The 16,460-nt window shown below is 55.9% G+C and overlaps 1 protein-coding gene across 1 annotated transcript; it reads left to right on the forward strand.

Annotated features, from left to right (window-relative positions):
* The first annotated feature begins 2,947 nt into the window (after positions 1 to 2,947).
* On the forward strand, positions 2,948 to 7,938 carry Xirp1 (xin actin binding repeat containing 1). The gene has a single exon (XM_060385058.1). The coding sequence runs from the start codon at positions 2,952 to 2,954 to the stop codon at positions 7,782 to 7,784; it is 4,833 nt and encodes a 1,610-aa protein (XP_060241041.1). The 5' UTR covers positions 2,948 to 2,951; the 3' UTR covers positions 7,785 to 7,938.
* Positions 7,939 to 16,460: the final 8,522 nt, after the last annotated feature.

The following is a 16,460-nucleotide window of genomic DNA, read 5'->3' on the forward strand; positions in this document are numbered from 1 at the left end:
CTGACTCAAAAAGAAATAAAAAATACTGATATGGCACTCCTCTGGCTTCAGGGCTTCCTCCCCAGGAAGCCTGGGACTGCAGGAAAGAGGGACAGAAGGAGACACAAGAAGGCCAGAACACGGCTTGGGGCAGGCCCAGTTCCCAGCTGTGGTTGGTGACAGTCTTGGCATATATGACCCCGAGAGTATGTGCCCAGGCTCATACAGCTGTCCTCGTGAAGCAGGATAGGATGACTTTGGGTAGGATGGCTTTGTCCCAGGCCGTTGTCTTACCCCGTTGTCTTACTCAAACTAAGTCTGGGGCTGCTCGGAATGAAGAGATCAGGTCTGGATGTGCTCGGTGGTAGGCTCAGAACAGGCTGGTGCCAAAAGGGGGGTCTGGAGTGGGGGTGGGTGGTCCTGAGCGGATGTCCCAGCAGAGAGGCCCTATGTGCAGGCAGTTTGTGAAATGTGCTGTATCCAAAACCTCACCCCAAACCTGCTCCTAAGAGTCTCAGGCCACACAAGTATGGAGCTGTAGAGGCCAAGGGCCAGAAAGCCAGCCTTGGCCCTTTCAACCCCCTCGCCGAGCCTCTATAGACAGCTCCTGTCCCCTCCACTTTCCCTAACAACAGGCAATTAGATTCATTGCCCTCTGAGAATCCTTGTGACCTCCTTGGCCTCTGCAACCCTAGCAAGGATTCTGGAGACTCCTGAGAGTTGGGGCTGGGGGCATCGGGTGGTCTATGTAGACCATCTATCTGCTCGGGCCACCCTCATGGTGGCCGGGTAGAACGGAAATGGATACAGGCATGAGCTCAAGACAGGAGGGGCCACCCAGACAGGAGAGGTCGGATCTCACTTCCTCAGGACTCTCGTGTCCTTGGTGGACAGGCCAGGGGTAGGACAGGCAGCTCTGCCTTCTCCTCCTCCTGAGGCAGGAGGTAAGCAAGACACCCCACACTCTCAGACCCCTCTGACAGGGGTATCCTCCAGCCTGGCCCACGGGCCAGATACCTTAGCACCTCGCAGGGAGCAGAAGGCAGAGTCTTGTAGGAGCCTAAAGTATGGAAGGAGACGTAGGACATGGGCACTCCAGATCTCCCTGGCTGAGCTGGGACTCCTTCTCAGTGCCATGTGTGGCTGAGGCCTGGACCTCAGCTATATTTAGTGCCAAGTGCAGGGCAGAGCAATGGGTCAGGGTGGCAGGAAGGAGCACATACTTTACATTCTTCCCCTGATGGCCTCCAGGGACTATCATAACACCTGTCACAGGACAGATAGGGCAGACATGAAACAGACCAGAAGACGGCTGGAAGGGTGTGAGGCCACTGGGAGTGAGCAGAGATAGGGAGAGGCATGTCTTGGCGGAAGGTGGTTGGGGCAGGGGGAAGGGTCAGAATCTAGATCCTGGCTGGGGGCCCTGCCCTAGAGACTCTGCAGGCTACGCTTGCATGCACACAACTGGGCAGGGCTCAGCGAGCCAGGGCCAGGGCTCCCACGTCGGGGCGTTTGGGCAGAAGAGACCTTATCCCACGATCCTCTAGCACACACACCCTGGTCATGTCACCTTCCAACTCTCCTAGGGGTACCTGTTGAGGACTAGAGGGGTGCCCTGGCCAATTAAAAAAGCTCGAGGACCCAGCCCTGCTGTTTTCTGGGAGTCAGGCCTTTGGTAAGGTCTAGGGACTGTAAGGCAGCACAGCCTTCAGCTTCTTCTGCAAGCTCTGATGCTGGGACCCAGGTTTCATATCCTTAACCTCGAAGAGCTGCGGGGAGAAAAAGACTTAAGAGACCCTTAGTCCAGGACCGGGAATGTGGCTCAGCTGAGAGAATGCTTGCCCAGCGTGCACGGAGTCCTGAGCGCAGAGAGAGGTGACACATTCCGGTAATCTCAGCACTTGACTGAGAGAGGCAGGAACATCCGAAGTTCAAGGCCAGTCGGGGCTACGGGAGACCCTGTCTGTGAAAAGAAAAGCCCGCCCTGGAATTCAAATGTTAGCTCTGCCTAAACATGAGCAATTTCCCCTCCTTGGGCCTCTGTCCCACCAGCGACGGCTGTGGACTCAGGGGCCTGGGAAAGGTTGGAGTGGGTCACAGCCAAGAAACGGAGGTTAGAGAAAGGTTTCTAGCAAACATGCTCAGTCCGCCCTCTGGTGGTCCATGGGGGAATTTCACCACCATAGAAAATGAGTCTTCATTTAAGGATACCTTAGGCCTCTTCCAAGGTAGGGTTCTTCAGAGCACTCACTTGGGAGTCTACCAGGGATAAATGATTTTGACAGAGGGAAATGTAGATGATTCATCCAGCTTTCCCAATGGAGATCCAGGTTCCTCGGGGGAAAGAGTCTCCAGGCCAGCTGTGCCCAGAGGAGCCTGGCAAGTGGGAGCTCACTGATGCTGGATGGGTGAATGGGTGGATGGATGGATGGATGGGTGGATGGATGGATGAATGGGTGGATGGATGGATGAATGGGTGGATGGATGGATGGATGGATGAATGGGTGGATGGATGGATGGGTGGATGGATGGATGGATAGATGGATGGGTGGATGGATGGATGGATGGGTGAATGGGTGGATGGATGGATGAATGGGTGAATGGGTGGATGGATGGATGAATGGGTGGATGGATGGATGGGTGGATGGATGGATGGATGGATGGATGGATGGGTGGATGGATGGATGGATGGGTGAATGGGTGGATGGATGGATGAATGGGTGAATGGGTGGATGGATGGATGAATGGGTGGATGGATGGATGGATGGATGGATGGGTAGGTGGGTGGATGGATGGGTGGTAGGTGGATGAATAGGTGGGTGGCTTTGTCATACACCGGCCATGCAAGCCGCAGATCGAGCCTAGGCTAGATATGTGGTGGGGGTGGGGGCTTTTTTCCTGCTAGTCATCCCAGGAAGTGGCCCTCACTCCACTCACCTCTCCCCTCCCCCCAACCTCTTCCTTCCAGAAGGATGGCAGATGCCCAGACACAGGTCGCTCCTGCGCCAACTATCCAAATGAGGACCAGAGGGGACCTGCCCCTCCCTCCTCCCTCAGACCCAGAGGGTTTGCCGCAGCTGCCCCCCAAGGAATCATTCTGCAAGTTCCAGCAGCAGAGGCAAGCCAGTGAGCTGCGCCGTCTCTACAAGCACATCCACCCCGAGCTTCGAAAGAACCTGGAGGAGGCTGTGGCCGAGGACCTGGCCGAGGTACTGGGCTCAGAGGAGCCCACTGAGAGCGATGTTCAGTGTATGCGGTGGATCTTTGAGAACTGGCAGCTGGACGCCATCGGCGACCGCGAGAGGCCAGCTGCCAGGGAACCCGTGTCAGGCGGCGACGTTCAGGCCACCTCTCGGAAGTTTGAGGAAGGCTCCTTCAGCAGCAGCTCAGACCAGGAGCCAGCTGGGCCCCGGCCTTCAGGAGGTGATGTTCGAGCGGCCAGGCAGTTGTTTGAGACCAAGCCGCTGGATGAGCTGACAGGCCAGGAGGAGGCAACACAGGCAACCATGAGGGAGCCCGCAGCCAGCGGCGACGTGCAGGGCACCAGAAAGCTCTTTGAGACGAGGCCCCTGGACCGGCTGGGCTCCCGTCCCTCTCTCCAGGAGCAGAGCCCCTTGGAGCTGCGCTCGGAGATTCAGGAGCTGAAGGGTGACGTGAAGAAGACGGTGAAGCTGTTTCAGACAGAACCTCTGTGTGCCATCCAGGACGCAGAGGGCGCCATCCACGAAGTCAAGGCTGCCTGTCGGGAGGAGATCCAGAGCAATGCCGTGAGGTCGGCCCGCTGGCTCTTTGAGACCCGACCTCTGGATGCCTTCAACCAGGACCCCAGCCAGGTGCGGGTGATCCGGGGCATCTCCCTCGAGGAGGGAGCACTGCCGGATGTCAGCGCGACTCGCTGGATCTTCGAGACGCAGCCCCTGGATGCCATTCGTGAGATCTTGGTGGACGAGAAGGACTTCCAGCCGTCTCCGGATCTCATGCCCCCTGGTCCAGACGTTCAGCGGCAGCGACGCCTGTTTGAGACCTGTGCGCTGGATACTCTGAAGGGGGAAGGAGAGGCCGAGGCAGAGGCTCCGCCCAAGGAGGAGGTGATCCCTGGTAATGTTCGCTCCACACTCTGGCTATTTGAAACAGAACCCCTGGATGCTCCCAGAGACCAGGTCCAAGTCGGTCACCTGCAGCGGGTGGGCCGCCAGGAGGGTGAGGGGCTTGTGGCAGAGCGTCTACCCGGAGGTGGCCCTTTAGCATTGCCTCTTTCTCAGGGTGTCCCCCAGAATGATGGACTGAAAGGGGACGTGAAAACCTTCAAGACCCTTTTTGAGACCCTCCCATTAGACAGCATTGGGCAGGGTGAGCCTTCAGCCTGTGGAAGTATAGACAGAGGGCAGACGACTGATTTGGCTGAGCAGTCCCAGGGCACAGATGCCCCCGTTTATGCTATGCAGGACAGCAGGGGGAAGCTCCATGCCCTGACGTCGGTCAGCAGAGAGCAGATAGTCGGAGCTGACGTGCAGGGCTACAGGTGGATGTTTGAGACACAGCCCCTAGACCAGCTGGGCCGAAGCCCCAGTATGGTTGACGTGGTCCGAGGTATCACTCGGCAGGAAGTCGTGGCTGGGGACGTTGGCACCACCCGGTGGCTCTTTGAGACGCAGCCGCTGGAGATGATCCACCAGCACGAGCAACAAAAGCGACAGCAGGAGGAGGAGAAGGGTCTGGAAGGGCCCTCTCCTGAGCCCCCCCGCAAGGGCGATGTGCAGACTATCCGCTGGCTCTTTGAGACCTACCCCCTAAGTGAGCTGGCAGAGAAGCAAGAATCTGAGGCCACAGACCCCGGGAGCAGGGCTGAGGCACAGTCGTGCACGTGGATGTTTGGGCCCCAGTCTCTGAACCAGGCTGAAGACTCTGGGGAGCAGCACCTGCAGACCAGCCAGGTCCAGGCTGGAGACAGACACACAGACAGACATGTCTTTGAGACTGAATGTCTGCCAGCCTCGGGCCAGCCCTGCGGGAGGAAGCCTGTACGGTACTGCAGCCGGGTGGAGATTCCTTCAGGCCAGGTCTCCCGGCAGAAAGAGGTTTTCCAGGCCCTGGAGGCAGGCAAAAAGGAGGCCCAGGAGGCCCAGATAAGCCCGGGGTCTGTCCCCACAGGCTCGGTGCACAAATTCACCTGGCTCTTTGAGAACTGCCCCGTGGGTTCCCTGGCAGCTGAGAGCATCAGAGGGGACAGCCTCCAGGAAGAGCAGCCGGACGGCTCTGCAAACCGTGGGATGCCAGAGAGGCAGGAGACGGCAGCTGAGAGAACCCTGCGGACTTTGCATGCCAGTCCTGGCATCCTGCATCATGGGGGCATCCTCATGGAAGCCCGGGGGCCAGGGGAGCTCTGCCTTGCCAAGTATGTGCTCCCAGAGCCAGGGCAGGGGGCCCCCTCCGTACGGAAGGAGGAGCTGGTGTGTGGTGAGCTCCCCAGGATCGTCCGCCAGGTGCTGCGCAGGACGGACGTGGAGCAGCAGGGGCTGCTGGTTCAGGAGGACACGGCTGGCCGGCTCCAGCTCCATCCACTCAGGCTGCCGGAGCCAGGTGCCCCCGGCAACACTGAAGACATGAGCCCTGAGCTCCAGCAGCTGCTGGCTTGCAGCCTCGGAGTCTCTGCAGCAAAGACGGGGCTGGTGATGCAAGAGACGGGGCAGGGCCTGGTGGCACTGACTGCCTATTCCCTCCAGCCCCAGCTAGCCAGCAGGGCCCCCGAAAGGAGCAGCGTGCAGCTGCTGGCCAGCTGCATAGACCGGGGAGACCTGCGTGGTCTTCACAGCTTGCGCTGGGAGCCACCAACTGACCCAGGTTCAGTACCAGCCGGTGAGGAGTCTCAGAGGCTCCCCCCAGCTGACAGCATCATACATGTTACCCCATTAGACCCCACCATGGAGATGGGGCATCTGAGAGCCTCAGGGTCAACCCCCTGCCCACCTCCACCTCGGGCAGCTGGAAAAGTGGCCCTTGCAAACGGGAGGCCTGTAGCCCAAGCGCCACTGCAGGAAGCAAGAAAGCAAGCAGATATCAGCCATGCCGGGCAGAAAGGGAAGGCAGCCTTAGGACGGCCAGAAGGAACCACAGCTTCCCCACTAGGGTCTGGGACCCCAGATCTCCAGGAAGCCATGCAAAACCTGCGGATGGCAACCGCCGAAGCCCAAAGCCTGCAGCAACAGGTTCTGAACAGGTACCCACAGGGCTCTGACCCTGCAGCTGCCTCTGTGCCTATCCAAGGTGCTCTGCAGATGTCAGCTCCTGCCGCTGTGACCACCCACGGCAGCTTCAGGCCGATGGCCGGAAGTGACACCAGGATCCCAGCAGCCCCTAGAAAGGTCAGTGGGGACGACAAAGCAGTCCCCGGAGGGCTGTCAAGGGGGCGGGTGACCATACAGGATGGTCTCTATGCAGCTCACCCTGTGAGGACCTCTGACCCTCCTGGGGCTGTCCAGCCTTCAAAAAAAGAGCCTCGGCCAAGGGGCAGGGAGAGTGCCCTCTCCACCCACCATGCCAGCCAACCCCAGGCAGAGCCGGGCCAGAGTCCCAGGCCAGGGTGTCACACACAAAGGGCCTGGGGACCTCTGGGGACAGCAAAGCCCCAAATGTGGCCCAAGGGCCTCCAAGCAGCAGACACCTCCCTGAAGACGGTCCCTCTAACCCCCCACACTCCAACATCTACACCTGAGGCTACGGATGCCCACCTGCACTCCCATAATGCCTCTGTTCCTCCCCCTCCTACTCTCCCAGCTGCTGTGACAGAACCCGACCACCCAGCTCAAGGCCCCCACCAGGAGGACTCCACCCAGCAGGCCTCTAAGCCCCTGAAGGATTGCCCTCTTCACACTCCCGACAGACCTGTCGGCCAGAAAACCCCTGAGGGGTCAGAGACAAAAATCTCCAAAGCGAAGTCCGCCATACCTCCAAGAAAGAAACCTCCAGTGCCTCCCAAACCCGCACATCTAAGCCAAGCCCACCCGCCTCGTGGGCCTCCCAAGCCCTCGGCGGGCTCTCCCAGCATCTCAGGAACAGGACATGACCACCAGCCAGGTAAGCCAAACACAGCCCACCCTCCGCCAGCCCAAGCTCCCACAACAGCCGGCCAGCACTGCCTGCATCTGGCAGAATGCTTCAAGGGACAGAAACGGGGTCAGCATCTGCTTGGCATCGTGGCTTCCAGGCCTGGCAAGGGTGAGACAACCAGCAGCAACAGCCAGAGCCCTGAGGCCCCTAAGGTAAACATTCTCAACAGTGACTTCACCCCACCACAAAAGGACCCTAGCCCCCCAAACGAGCAGCTCATGGGCTGTTCCACACCGGGGGCCCCTGAGAGCCCAGAGGCTGTGCAGGGCAGCCAACAGGAGCTCCAGGGTCTCCTGAACCAAGTCCGCGCCATGGAGGAGGAAGCAGGCCACAGTGTGGATGTGCAGGCCCTGCGGAAGCTCTTTGAGGGTATCCCCCTTCTGGGAAGGGGTACCCCTCAGGCTCCCAGTCCCCCCCATAAGACCGAGGCCTCAATGGAGCAGGCCTTTGGGGAACTAACTCGGGTGAGCACAGAGGTTGCCCAGCTGAAGGAACAGACCCTGGCCAGGCTGCTGGACATTGAAGAAGCAGTACGCAAGGCTCTTAGCTCCATGGCCAGCCTCCAGTCTGAGGCACACACAAGAGGCCATCCACAGAGAATCCCCAAAGATGGCAGAGTGCACAGTATATCCACAGACAGCACAGCCAGACCTCCAGGCTCGAGCCAGGTCAAAGATCCAACTGTAGTAAAAAACTAAGGCAAGGTTGAGAGCCATCCTGAGGGGCAAGGTCAAGCCAAGACCAGAAATCAGAGGCCAGAGGTCAGGCATCACTGCCTGTCTCCAGGAGGCCAGAGAAGAGTCTGGCCTCCAAGAGCCTCCTGCAGAGTTCCTCCTCCCCACCAACTTTCATCTCTATTCAGTCAGCTACAAAGAAGCTCCTAAAAGCTTCCAGCCCTCAGGGAAGCCATTATATCTCAGGGAAAAGCACATACCTAACTCAGGACATAGGCCAAGTTCTGCTCTTCCAGAGACATATCCAGGACCAGGCAAAGACAAAGGAGATGGTCACCAAAAACTCCGTGCCCACAGGGCAGAAAAAAAAAGTTCTGGAATTGCAGCCGGGGTCAGCTAGCCCCATGTCCTGTGGAGCCACAAGAATGGTGACTGAGGAGACCAGTCTGGGAATATCCTCTTCTCTTCCTCCACCACCGTCACTCAGCAGGCAGGGCCACTGACAACCTCAGCCCACAGCTCCGACTCTACTCTTCTCCCTTGCTAAGACAGTTCCTACACAGCCGCTCTGGGTCCGACAGACAGCTCCCTGGCGAGTCCCTCTGTCTCCCACCGATCTTGGGTACCCAGAGCTCCAGGACTGAGTCAGGGGCTACCTCCAGCCCACTTGGGACAAGCACAGAGAATGGGTCTTCAGAGAGCTGATGAGGGCTGCTTGCCTTGTCGGTTCCAGCGTCTGAGAAATGGGACCGGAGAAGTAAAGCAGCCCTCCACAGAGTAATGCCGGAAGCACGTGATGGGACCTGCCAGCTGCCCGTGGCCTATGCTCGTGCAGCTCACACTTGGCTCACGTGTGTCTGCACATCATTGGCTAGAGCTGGAGGGACACCCCTCCACCGTCAGCCTTTATCTCTTCTGTTACGGAATCTGGCCGTCTCAATCGCTGCTGAGGACCAGGGCTGACTGGACTCATACATGACAATGGTCACTGGTAGAGACTGGACTGAGGAGCCCAGAAAAGCCTGGGTGCCTGCCGCTCCATCACAGTGGTCCAGAGGTCACAGAGAAAGCAACAGCAGTCAACAGTGTCCCTAGGAGCTAAGTACTCTTCCCTCCCTGCTCCCATCGCCCCCACTCGGTACCCTAAGCAGGGGGAAATGTGACCCAAAAATAAACCCGGAAGTGACTCTCAGCTCTCTGTGTATGGGCCTGTGTGTGTGCCTGCCCCAGGCTCTGCGCCCGCCCTGGTGACACAGTCCTGATCGCCAGGTGCCTGGTCTCACAGTGGCGGTGCTGAGGCTTAAGATGCCTCAACCCAAGAGCCGAGGTCAGGAAACAGAAAGGACCGCCCACTCCCGTCCATCGCCTCACTTCCTAGACACACACTGCACATACACGCATGCACAGCCACAGGCACACACACAGAGACCACCAACACGAACCACTCTCACACAGTACACACCGGCAGGGCAGGCATGTACTACAGACAGAAACACACCAGAAGCCCACATGTGTTGCCCCTTATTTCTGCCTCCCTCCTGATGTTCTTGGATGTCGGCATAGGAAAGTTCTTAAACCTTAAACGCTGGCCCACAATGGGAAAGCAACCCCTTCCGTCCAGGGCATGGGAGGAAGGAGCATTTCCACCAGATTTCCCATGTCCAGAACGACCACTCCTCATTCACTGAGGGCACTGGGTGCCAAGCACGGAGGTGTTCTTGGGAAGGGAGCGATCAGATCCTGCCTGGAAAATGCAATGAGTTTGTGAAAACCTTTTTCCTCTTTCAGAAGCCACCATGCATTCTCTTTCAGGCCCACTGTGGGTCTGGGGATGACAGCAAGGTTTGAGGTGGGCTTCCTAACAAGAGGTGGGGGAGAGACATGATGATGTCAGAAAGAGGGGGGTGGGCCTAGAGAAGTAAATGGAAAGGGGCTGCCTTTCCATTCAAGACACGAGAGTCATAAGTCATGGCAGAGCAACCATGATGAAGAACAGCCTCGGAGAGGTGGCAAGGATGGGCCTCAGTGAAGGAAGAAATGTGCTGTCGGAGCCTCAGGAGAACAGGAGAGTGAGCGGTGTGTGCGTGGAATCCCAGAATTCAGGAGGTGGAAGGAGGGTCAGAAGTTCAAGGTCCATCTCTAGCAACTGGTGAGTTTGAAGTCGGCCTGGGCTGCTTTAGACTGTCTCAGGAGAAAGGGTGTGGGAGCTGGGTGTGCTGGCGTATCCCTCAATTCCAGCACTAAAGGAGGCAGAGGCAGCAGAGCTCTGTGAGTTCAAGGGCAGCCTGGTCTACACAGCAAATTCTAGGTAGTCAGGGCTACAATGCCAAAAAGAAAGGAAGAAAAGAAAGCAGGCTATAACTCAGTCATGGCTTTTCTGCGTAAAATGAGCAAGGTCCCCGTGAATCGATCAATATCACAAAAAGTAAAATACCCACGTCAAGTCTTCCCACCCGTCTCTCTCCCCTGGGCCTCTCGGGCTCTCACATGGCCAGTGGGCCCAGCAGCTTAACAATGTCCTCATCTGTCAAATGGGCATGGTTGTGGCACGTCATGAGCAGGCTGTATGCATTATTAAGATGGTGTGAATTAATACTTGGGGCCAAGCCTCTGTCTGCCATTCATTCTCACTACTGCAGTGTAGGGCACGGTTTTGTTTGTTTTGTTTTCTAAAGTTTCAGACAAGTTCTCTCTCTACAGCCCTGGTCGGCTTGAAAGCTGGCCTTGAATTTGCAGCAATTCTCCTGCCTCCCCCTCAGTGCTGAAGTTGTAAACCCATCCCCCCCCCCCCCCGGCCCGGCAGCATTGCTTTTTGTTGTATTTGGCTTTGAGAGTCTCGTAGAAAACTGACTGGCATCGAGCTTGATCCGTGGCTGAAGACGGCCTTGCGCCCCTGATCGCGCCTCCTCCTCTCATGTCTTGGAGCTGTAGGCATGGGTCCACTTCCACAATCTTCTGAAATATTTTTAAATATACCGTTTCTCACCTGCAGGGGGCGTGTGCCCGGTGTTGTCCATCTCGGTTACGAGTCAAACGAGCACACAAATGAACGAAACGATTGAGTCAGTCTGTGGACTCACGCTACTGGCATTCAATAGCGCTTCGTGCCAGGATCTGTTCAGGGTGCTAAAAATAGAGATGAACAAGGCAGAATTTATTCTTGACCTCCCAGGGCTGACAAAGACAAATATATAAGCAGATTAGGTCATTTTACACAGAAAAACTGTGGGTGAAAAACAAGGTCAGCCGCAAGGGTAAGCTGGGTTTGGGTGATCTGGGAGGCCTTGCTGCGGAGCAACCCGAGCAGAAGGGGCGGGCGGGCGCGGCGGCGGCGCTGTGCTGCAGGAGGCCCCGCCCCGCCCCGCCCCGCTCACACCTGCAGCCGCACCTGCCTCCGCACCTGCCCAGGCTCCGCCCCCTCCACGCGCTCCGAGCGCCCCGCCCCCGGGCCCCGCCCCCGAAGCCGAGGGGGCGTGCTCCCACGGCCGTCGCCAAGGTGACGGTGACGTCGCGGGCTGCAGAGTTCGGAACGTTCAGGCGGTGGCTGGTTGCCAGGAAACGCCCGGCAGGCGTGCTGCCAGGGTTGGCTCCGCGAGCAGACGCCGGGCGCCAGGACGCGCCGTCCCGGCCAGCCCTTGCGCGGAGCCTCCCTCCCGGATTCCAAACGGATGCGGGTTCCGGGGCTCACCCCGGAGGGCGCCTGGGCCCTCCTTGATGCTCCGTGTCCTTGCCTGTGTCTGGAATTCGTCCTCTGCCCCTGGCTACGGTCCGTAGCTGCCTCCCCCGGGTTGAGTCTCTTTATCAAAGGAAAACGTTAAGAGCCCGGGCAGGCCAGATAGCTCTGCTGATACAGGCCCCTACGGTGCAAGTGTGGCAACCGGAGTCCCAACCCAGAAGCCAGGGAAAGGTGGAAAGCAGAGTCTACACAGTTATCCCCTGCCCGCCACACACAGGAACTGGCATCCACACACACAATAATAAAAGCTAGCGAAAGGTGTGTTTTTATTATTTTTAATTTCGCAGATGTGTGTCTAAGTGTGCACATGCCTCCGGAGCTGGAATTTGCCCATGCTCTCGACCTCTGAGACCCAGGAACAATACATTTTTAAAATTAGGTTTAAGTGTTTGCTTCAGACTGTAGCTCTCGCCTATAATCCACCCTTCCGAAGCTGAGACGAAATATTTTGTCAGCTTGAGACCAGCTTGGGCTACATAGTAGAACCTTGTCTCAAAAAGCCATTTTTGTTTGTTTGTTTGTTTGTTTAGTTTAAAGGGAGGAGGCTGTGGTGGCTTACTCTTTTAATCTCAGCAACCAGGAGGCAGAGGCAGGCAGATCTTCGTGAACTGGAGCCAGCCTGCTCCACGGAGTGAGTTCCAGGCCAGCCAAGATAACACGGGACCTTGCCTCAAAAAATAAAAGTCTGGAGAGATAAGGCTTGGTGTGAAAGTATTTGCTTGGCATGTGCAAGGACCTGGGTTTGACACACAACCACACACACACACACACACACACACACACACGCACGCACGCACGTGTACACAGGAGCCTAAAACTCTTCCCTGGCTGCCCAGCTTACTAGGTCTGGAATCTAACCTGACAGGAGCCTGCAAGACCAGAATGGCCTGCCTCTCTGCATTCCTCTCCCCGTGCCCCCAGGGCTCCTTACCCTCCTCCCCTAGTCACACTAGTTTTCATCATAAAACACACCAGCCTGCCCCAGGACCTTTGTACTTTCCATCTCCTCTCCTTTTCCTGGAAGTCTCCTCTCCCAGATCTTCCGTGGCTGAAGTCCTTCTCCCGCTGACCACAACCTAACTTGCCTCTTGAAGGACCATCCCTAACAGTGATGTTGTGGTATGGCCTTTTCCTCGGGGCAGAGCACAATCTTTAATCGCCATCTAGGAGTACAGAGTACCAGGGATTGGTAGCCATGGCAACTGACTGAGCAAAACAACACAGTAGGGAGGTGTGCCTTAGGGGAGGGTGAGCTTTCCCTGGAAGGAGGGTGGTGAGGGACACCCCGGCCTTTTCCCTTCCCACCCCCAGGCCAGGCTGCAAGTCTTGAAGTCTGTAGAGTGTGTACTGAGGGGACCCCCACACCTCCTGGCACGAAGCTCCCGAGCTCATGATCCGTGACTAGATGGTACCTCTTGATGATGCACTGTTGGAGGGTCACTCAAGCTCCCGTGATCTGTGATCTGGAAGTTAATCCAGTAAACACATTTGTCTTCAGAGACAGACTTGGGTGCTTCCTTTGTTCTGTCTTTGGTGCCTGTCAGAGCCAGTTTGCTCGTGTCTTCCCAGGAAGTCAACCACGTGTGCCCAGCCCTTTTCCTCTGTCTAAACAGGAAGGACTTCCTCATGTTTCTATATCTTTTCAAGTTTTCCCTAAGACTTATCAACCTATAAGCTGAGGGCTGGGGAGCCACACCTATGTAACTTCTCTCTCTCTTGTTTGTTTGTTTGTTTGTTTGAGGCAGGGTTTCACCATGTAGTCCTGACTGTCCTGGAACTCACTATGTAGACCAGGCTGACCTCGAACCCTCAGAGATTTGCCTTGCTGCCACTGCCAGAGCAACAAGTGCTTTTAGCAGTTGAGCTACTGAGCTATGATTTCTCTATGTCCTCAGGGTGTGTGTGTGATTTTTCTTTTTCAAAGCTCAGGGCGATTTTATTAGACTTTAAAAGAAAAACCACAGAGTAGGCCAGCTGTAAACCTCAGCAGGGGCCTGAAGGAGGAGGATGGTGGAGAAAGGGAGACATGAACTTGCCAATTGAGCTGACGGAGGGCAGCCACTTTGGGAGGAGGACTTCAGATCAAGAGCAGGGAAGTCAAATGTTGGGGGGAGAGCCCATGTGCTACGGAAAGCATGCTTAGGAAAGACAGAAGCTGGCGTGGTGATGGGCACGCCTGGGATCCCAGCACAAGGGAGGCAGGGGGAGGAGGAAGCTCCATAAGTTCGAGGCCAGCCTGGTCTACATAGCAAGTTCTAGGACAACCAGGACTATGTAGAGAGGCCCTGCCTCAAAAAACAAAAACAAACAATAAACAAAGCAAAAGCACTTACTGCTTTTGCAAAGGACTGAATCAGCTCCAGCCCGGGCACTGGGTGGCCCCCAGCTGCTTCAGGGGATCCAATACTGTGCCCCCTTCTGGCCTCCATGAACACTGCACACACACACACACACACACACACACACACAACTTAAACCAGGAAGTCCTTTAAAATATTAACTCATCTTGCCCTTTGCGTTTCCTGGCACATGTTAGTGTCACAGGCACAATTTCTGCACTGGAAACCTAAACCCTACCTTAAATAGCTTTGGGGTGATTCTCACCAATGCTGTGGGCCAGGAGTTAAGCCATTATCCAGGAAGCACGTTTTTCCCTGTCCCGTGTCAGAGGACATCAACTCATCAACTCTCGTGTGACCTCCCTCGAGCCATGACTGTCTCATGAACATTCACTGTCCTGGGGCACTAGGCGTATGGCCCACCTGACAAAGCAGAAGCTGTGAGTTAGTCACAAACCTATCCACATCAAAGGGAAGGGGTGTTGGATGGCAACCTTTGACAGGAAGAGGCAAAATCAGAGAATATATCTCAGTCTCTGGTACCCACCCATTCACCCACACTCCATGACTGGAATCCTACCTTTGTGAAGAACACATCTCAGACAGGATGCACATAGGGACACAATTCATACTTTACTCCCTTCTTGAGGCTGTGAGACACACTTGACAAAAAACCAAACAAACAACAACAAAAAGCACAGCTTGAGGGAGGAAGCACTTGTCTTTCTGGCTTGGGACTGCAGTCCCTTGCAGTAGGGAAGTCAGCTGATCCCCTTCCACTCAAACGGTGTGTGTCAGCGCAGGGACACCAGAAGCTAGTTCTCACGCTGATTCTAACGCCCGCTGAACTCATGATGGCACTCTGGTATTTGTATCCAAGGTGGCAGTCAACCACCTTGTAGGTTTTTTTTTTTTTTAACTTACATATATTCATTCATCTATCTGTGCTGACGGGGCACAATCCTGCCCTTGCATCCATGGAGGTCAGAGACGATGTCACCTTTTTGTTTTGTCTAGGGGGAACAGATGCAGCTAGCCTGAGAAACGCATGGCCGCAGAAGGCTCTAACAGTTCTCTCCTATAAAGGGTGCTGAAAATCCAATCTGCCTCTTCTCATTCCGCAGTCTTGAAGTGCCCAAGTGAGGTGGTTTGACAGGCGGGCCTCGGAGACGGGAAGATGGGTGCTTGGGAATGAGGCTTTAGCCTCCACAGCGGGCAATAGGGAGAAGGTGGAGCCCATAAAGACAAGGAGGCCTGGGTCACAGCTGGGCCTGTACCTTATTGGCAAGGATGAAAATAACATTATTGTTGTTATTGTTATTCTTATTATTATCTTAAGATAGTCTAAAGAGAACCTGTGCACACACACACACACACCCGCCCTTTGGCTATCTTGAAGTAATGAACCCTTACAGTAGTATTAGCCGGACTGAACCTTGCCATTAGCATTAATGGAAGCAGAGGCAGGTGGATCTCGAGTTCAAAACCACCCTGAACTGCAGACCAAATTCCAAGACAGACAGGACCAAACAGAGAAACATTGTTCCCCCCCCCAGGGCGAAAAAAAAAATGGACCCCAAGAAAATAAAATTTCCGCAGATGGAGAAAGACAAGGTTGATGCCCGCAGGAAGGGAAGAGATTTCACACGCCGACCTCTTGTCAGAGCGCCTTGCAGGAGGACCCGGAGCAGAGGACCACACCTGGACCTGTGCTGCTTGGTGCTGCCTCGCTCCCGCCCTCTTATTTAACTTTAAATTAAGGACCCTGGAAGACAGACTTAAGGGGTTCAATGGATTTCTTTGTTCTTGGCCTCCACGCGGCTACACTGAATAAGGCTTTTTTGCCTTTCAGAGTTGCTTTGTCTGCTTAATTGCACTATTGAGGATGGCAGAGTCAAACTTGTCCGGGCTGCCAGGGCCCAGGCTGACTGGCTCCGTGAATGGCCCTGAAAGAACACAAACCTGTGAAGTTCCTCAAACTAACAGGAGCTTACAGGTCAATGGATGTCTGTCCTGCCTGTCTGTCCTGCATGCCTGCTTATTCTGAAGGACATCCCCTTCGATCCTTCCCAGATCCCGGAGGCCCTGCATTATCTCTGCTCTTCCCCTCTTCCCTGTGAGGTGGCAGCAGCAGCACCACCCACCCAAGCCCAGGCTCCCAGCGGCCACTCCCAAATCTCTGTCCCCTCACCCCTCATCTCCACGGCCTTGTGCTTCGGTGACGGCCTCCTACCTCCAGCAAGGTCGCCAGACCATCACCGTTCCCACCCTGCTGCTCTCTCTCCTCTCCACCCTCACCTCCAAATTCCCCCGTCTGTGGGTGGTTCAGACTCTTCCTGGCAGCTGCCGCTTGTCACCCAAGCCACCATCCCTTTGAGGACCTTTGTTGCTCCCCTCCCAGCTGTGACACTCTTCTGGCCTGGGTCAGGGCCAGGGCCAGCTCACCCTTTCAGTCCTCATCCTGTTTAAGGCCTCACATACTTTTAGAGACCCTTGGAAATGTACCTTCTTTTACAATCTGAAAGAGAGTCAAGCAGTGGAGGTGCACGCCTTTAATCTCAGCAGAAGCAGGTGGATCTCTGAGTTGGAGGCCAGCCTTGTCTCCAGACAGTTGCAGGACAGTCA

Source organism: Meriones unguiculatus, chromosome 6 (genome assembly GCF_030254825.1).
Source record: "Meriones unguiculatus strain TT.TT164.6M chromosome 6, Bangor_MerUng_6.1, whole genome shotgun sequence".
Lineage (NCBI taxonomy): Eukaryota > Metazoa > Chordata > Mammalia > Rodentia > Muridae > Meriones > Meriones unguiculatus.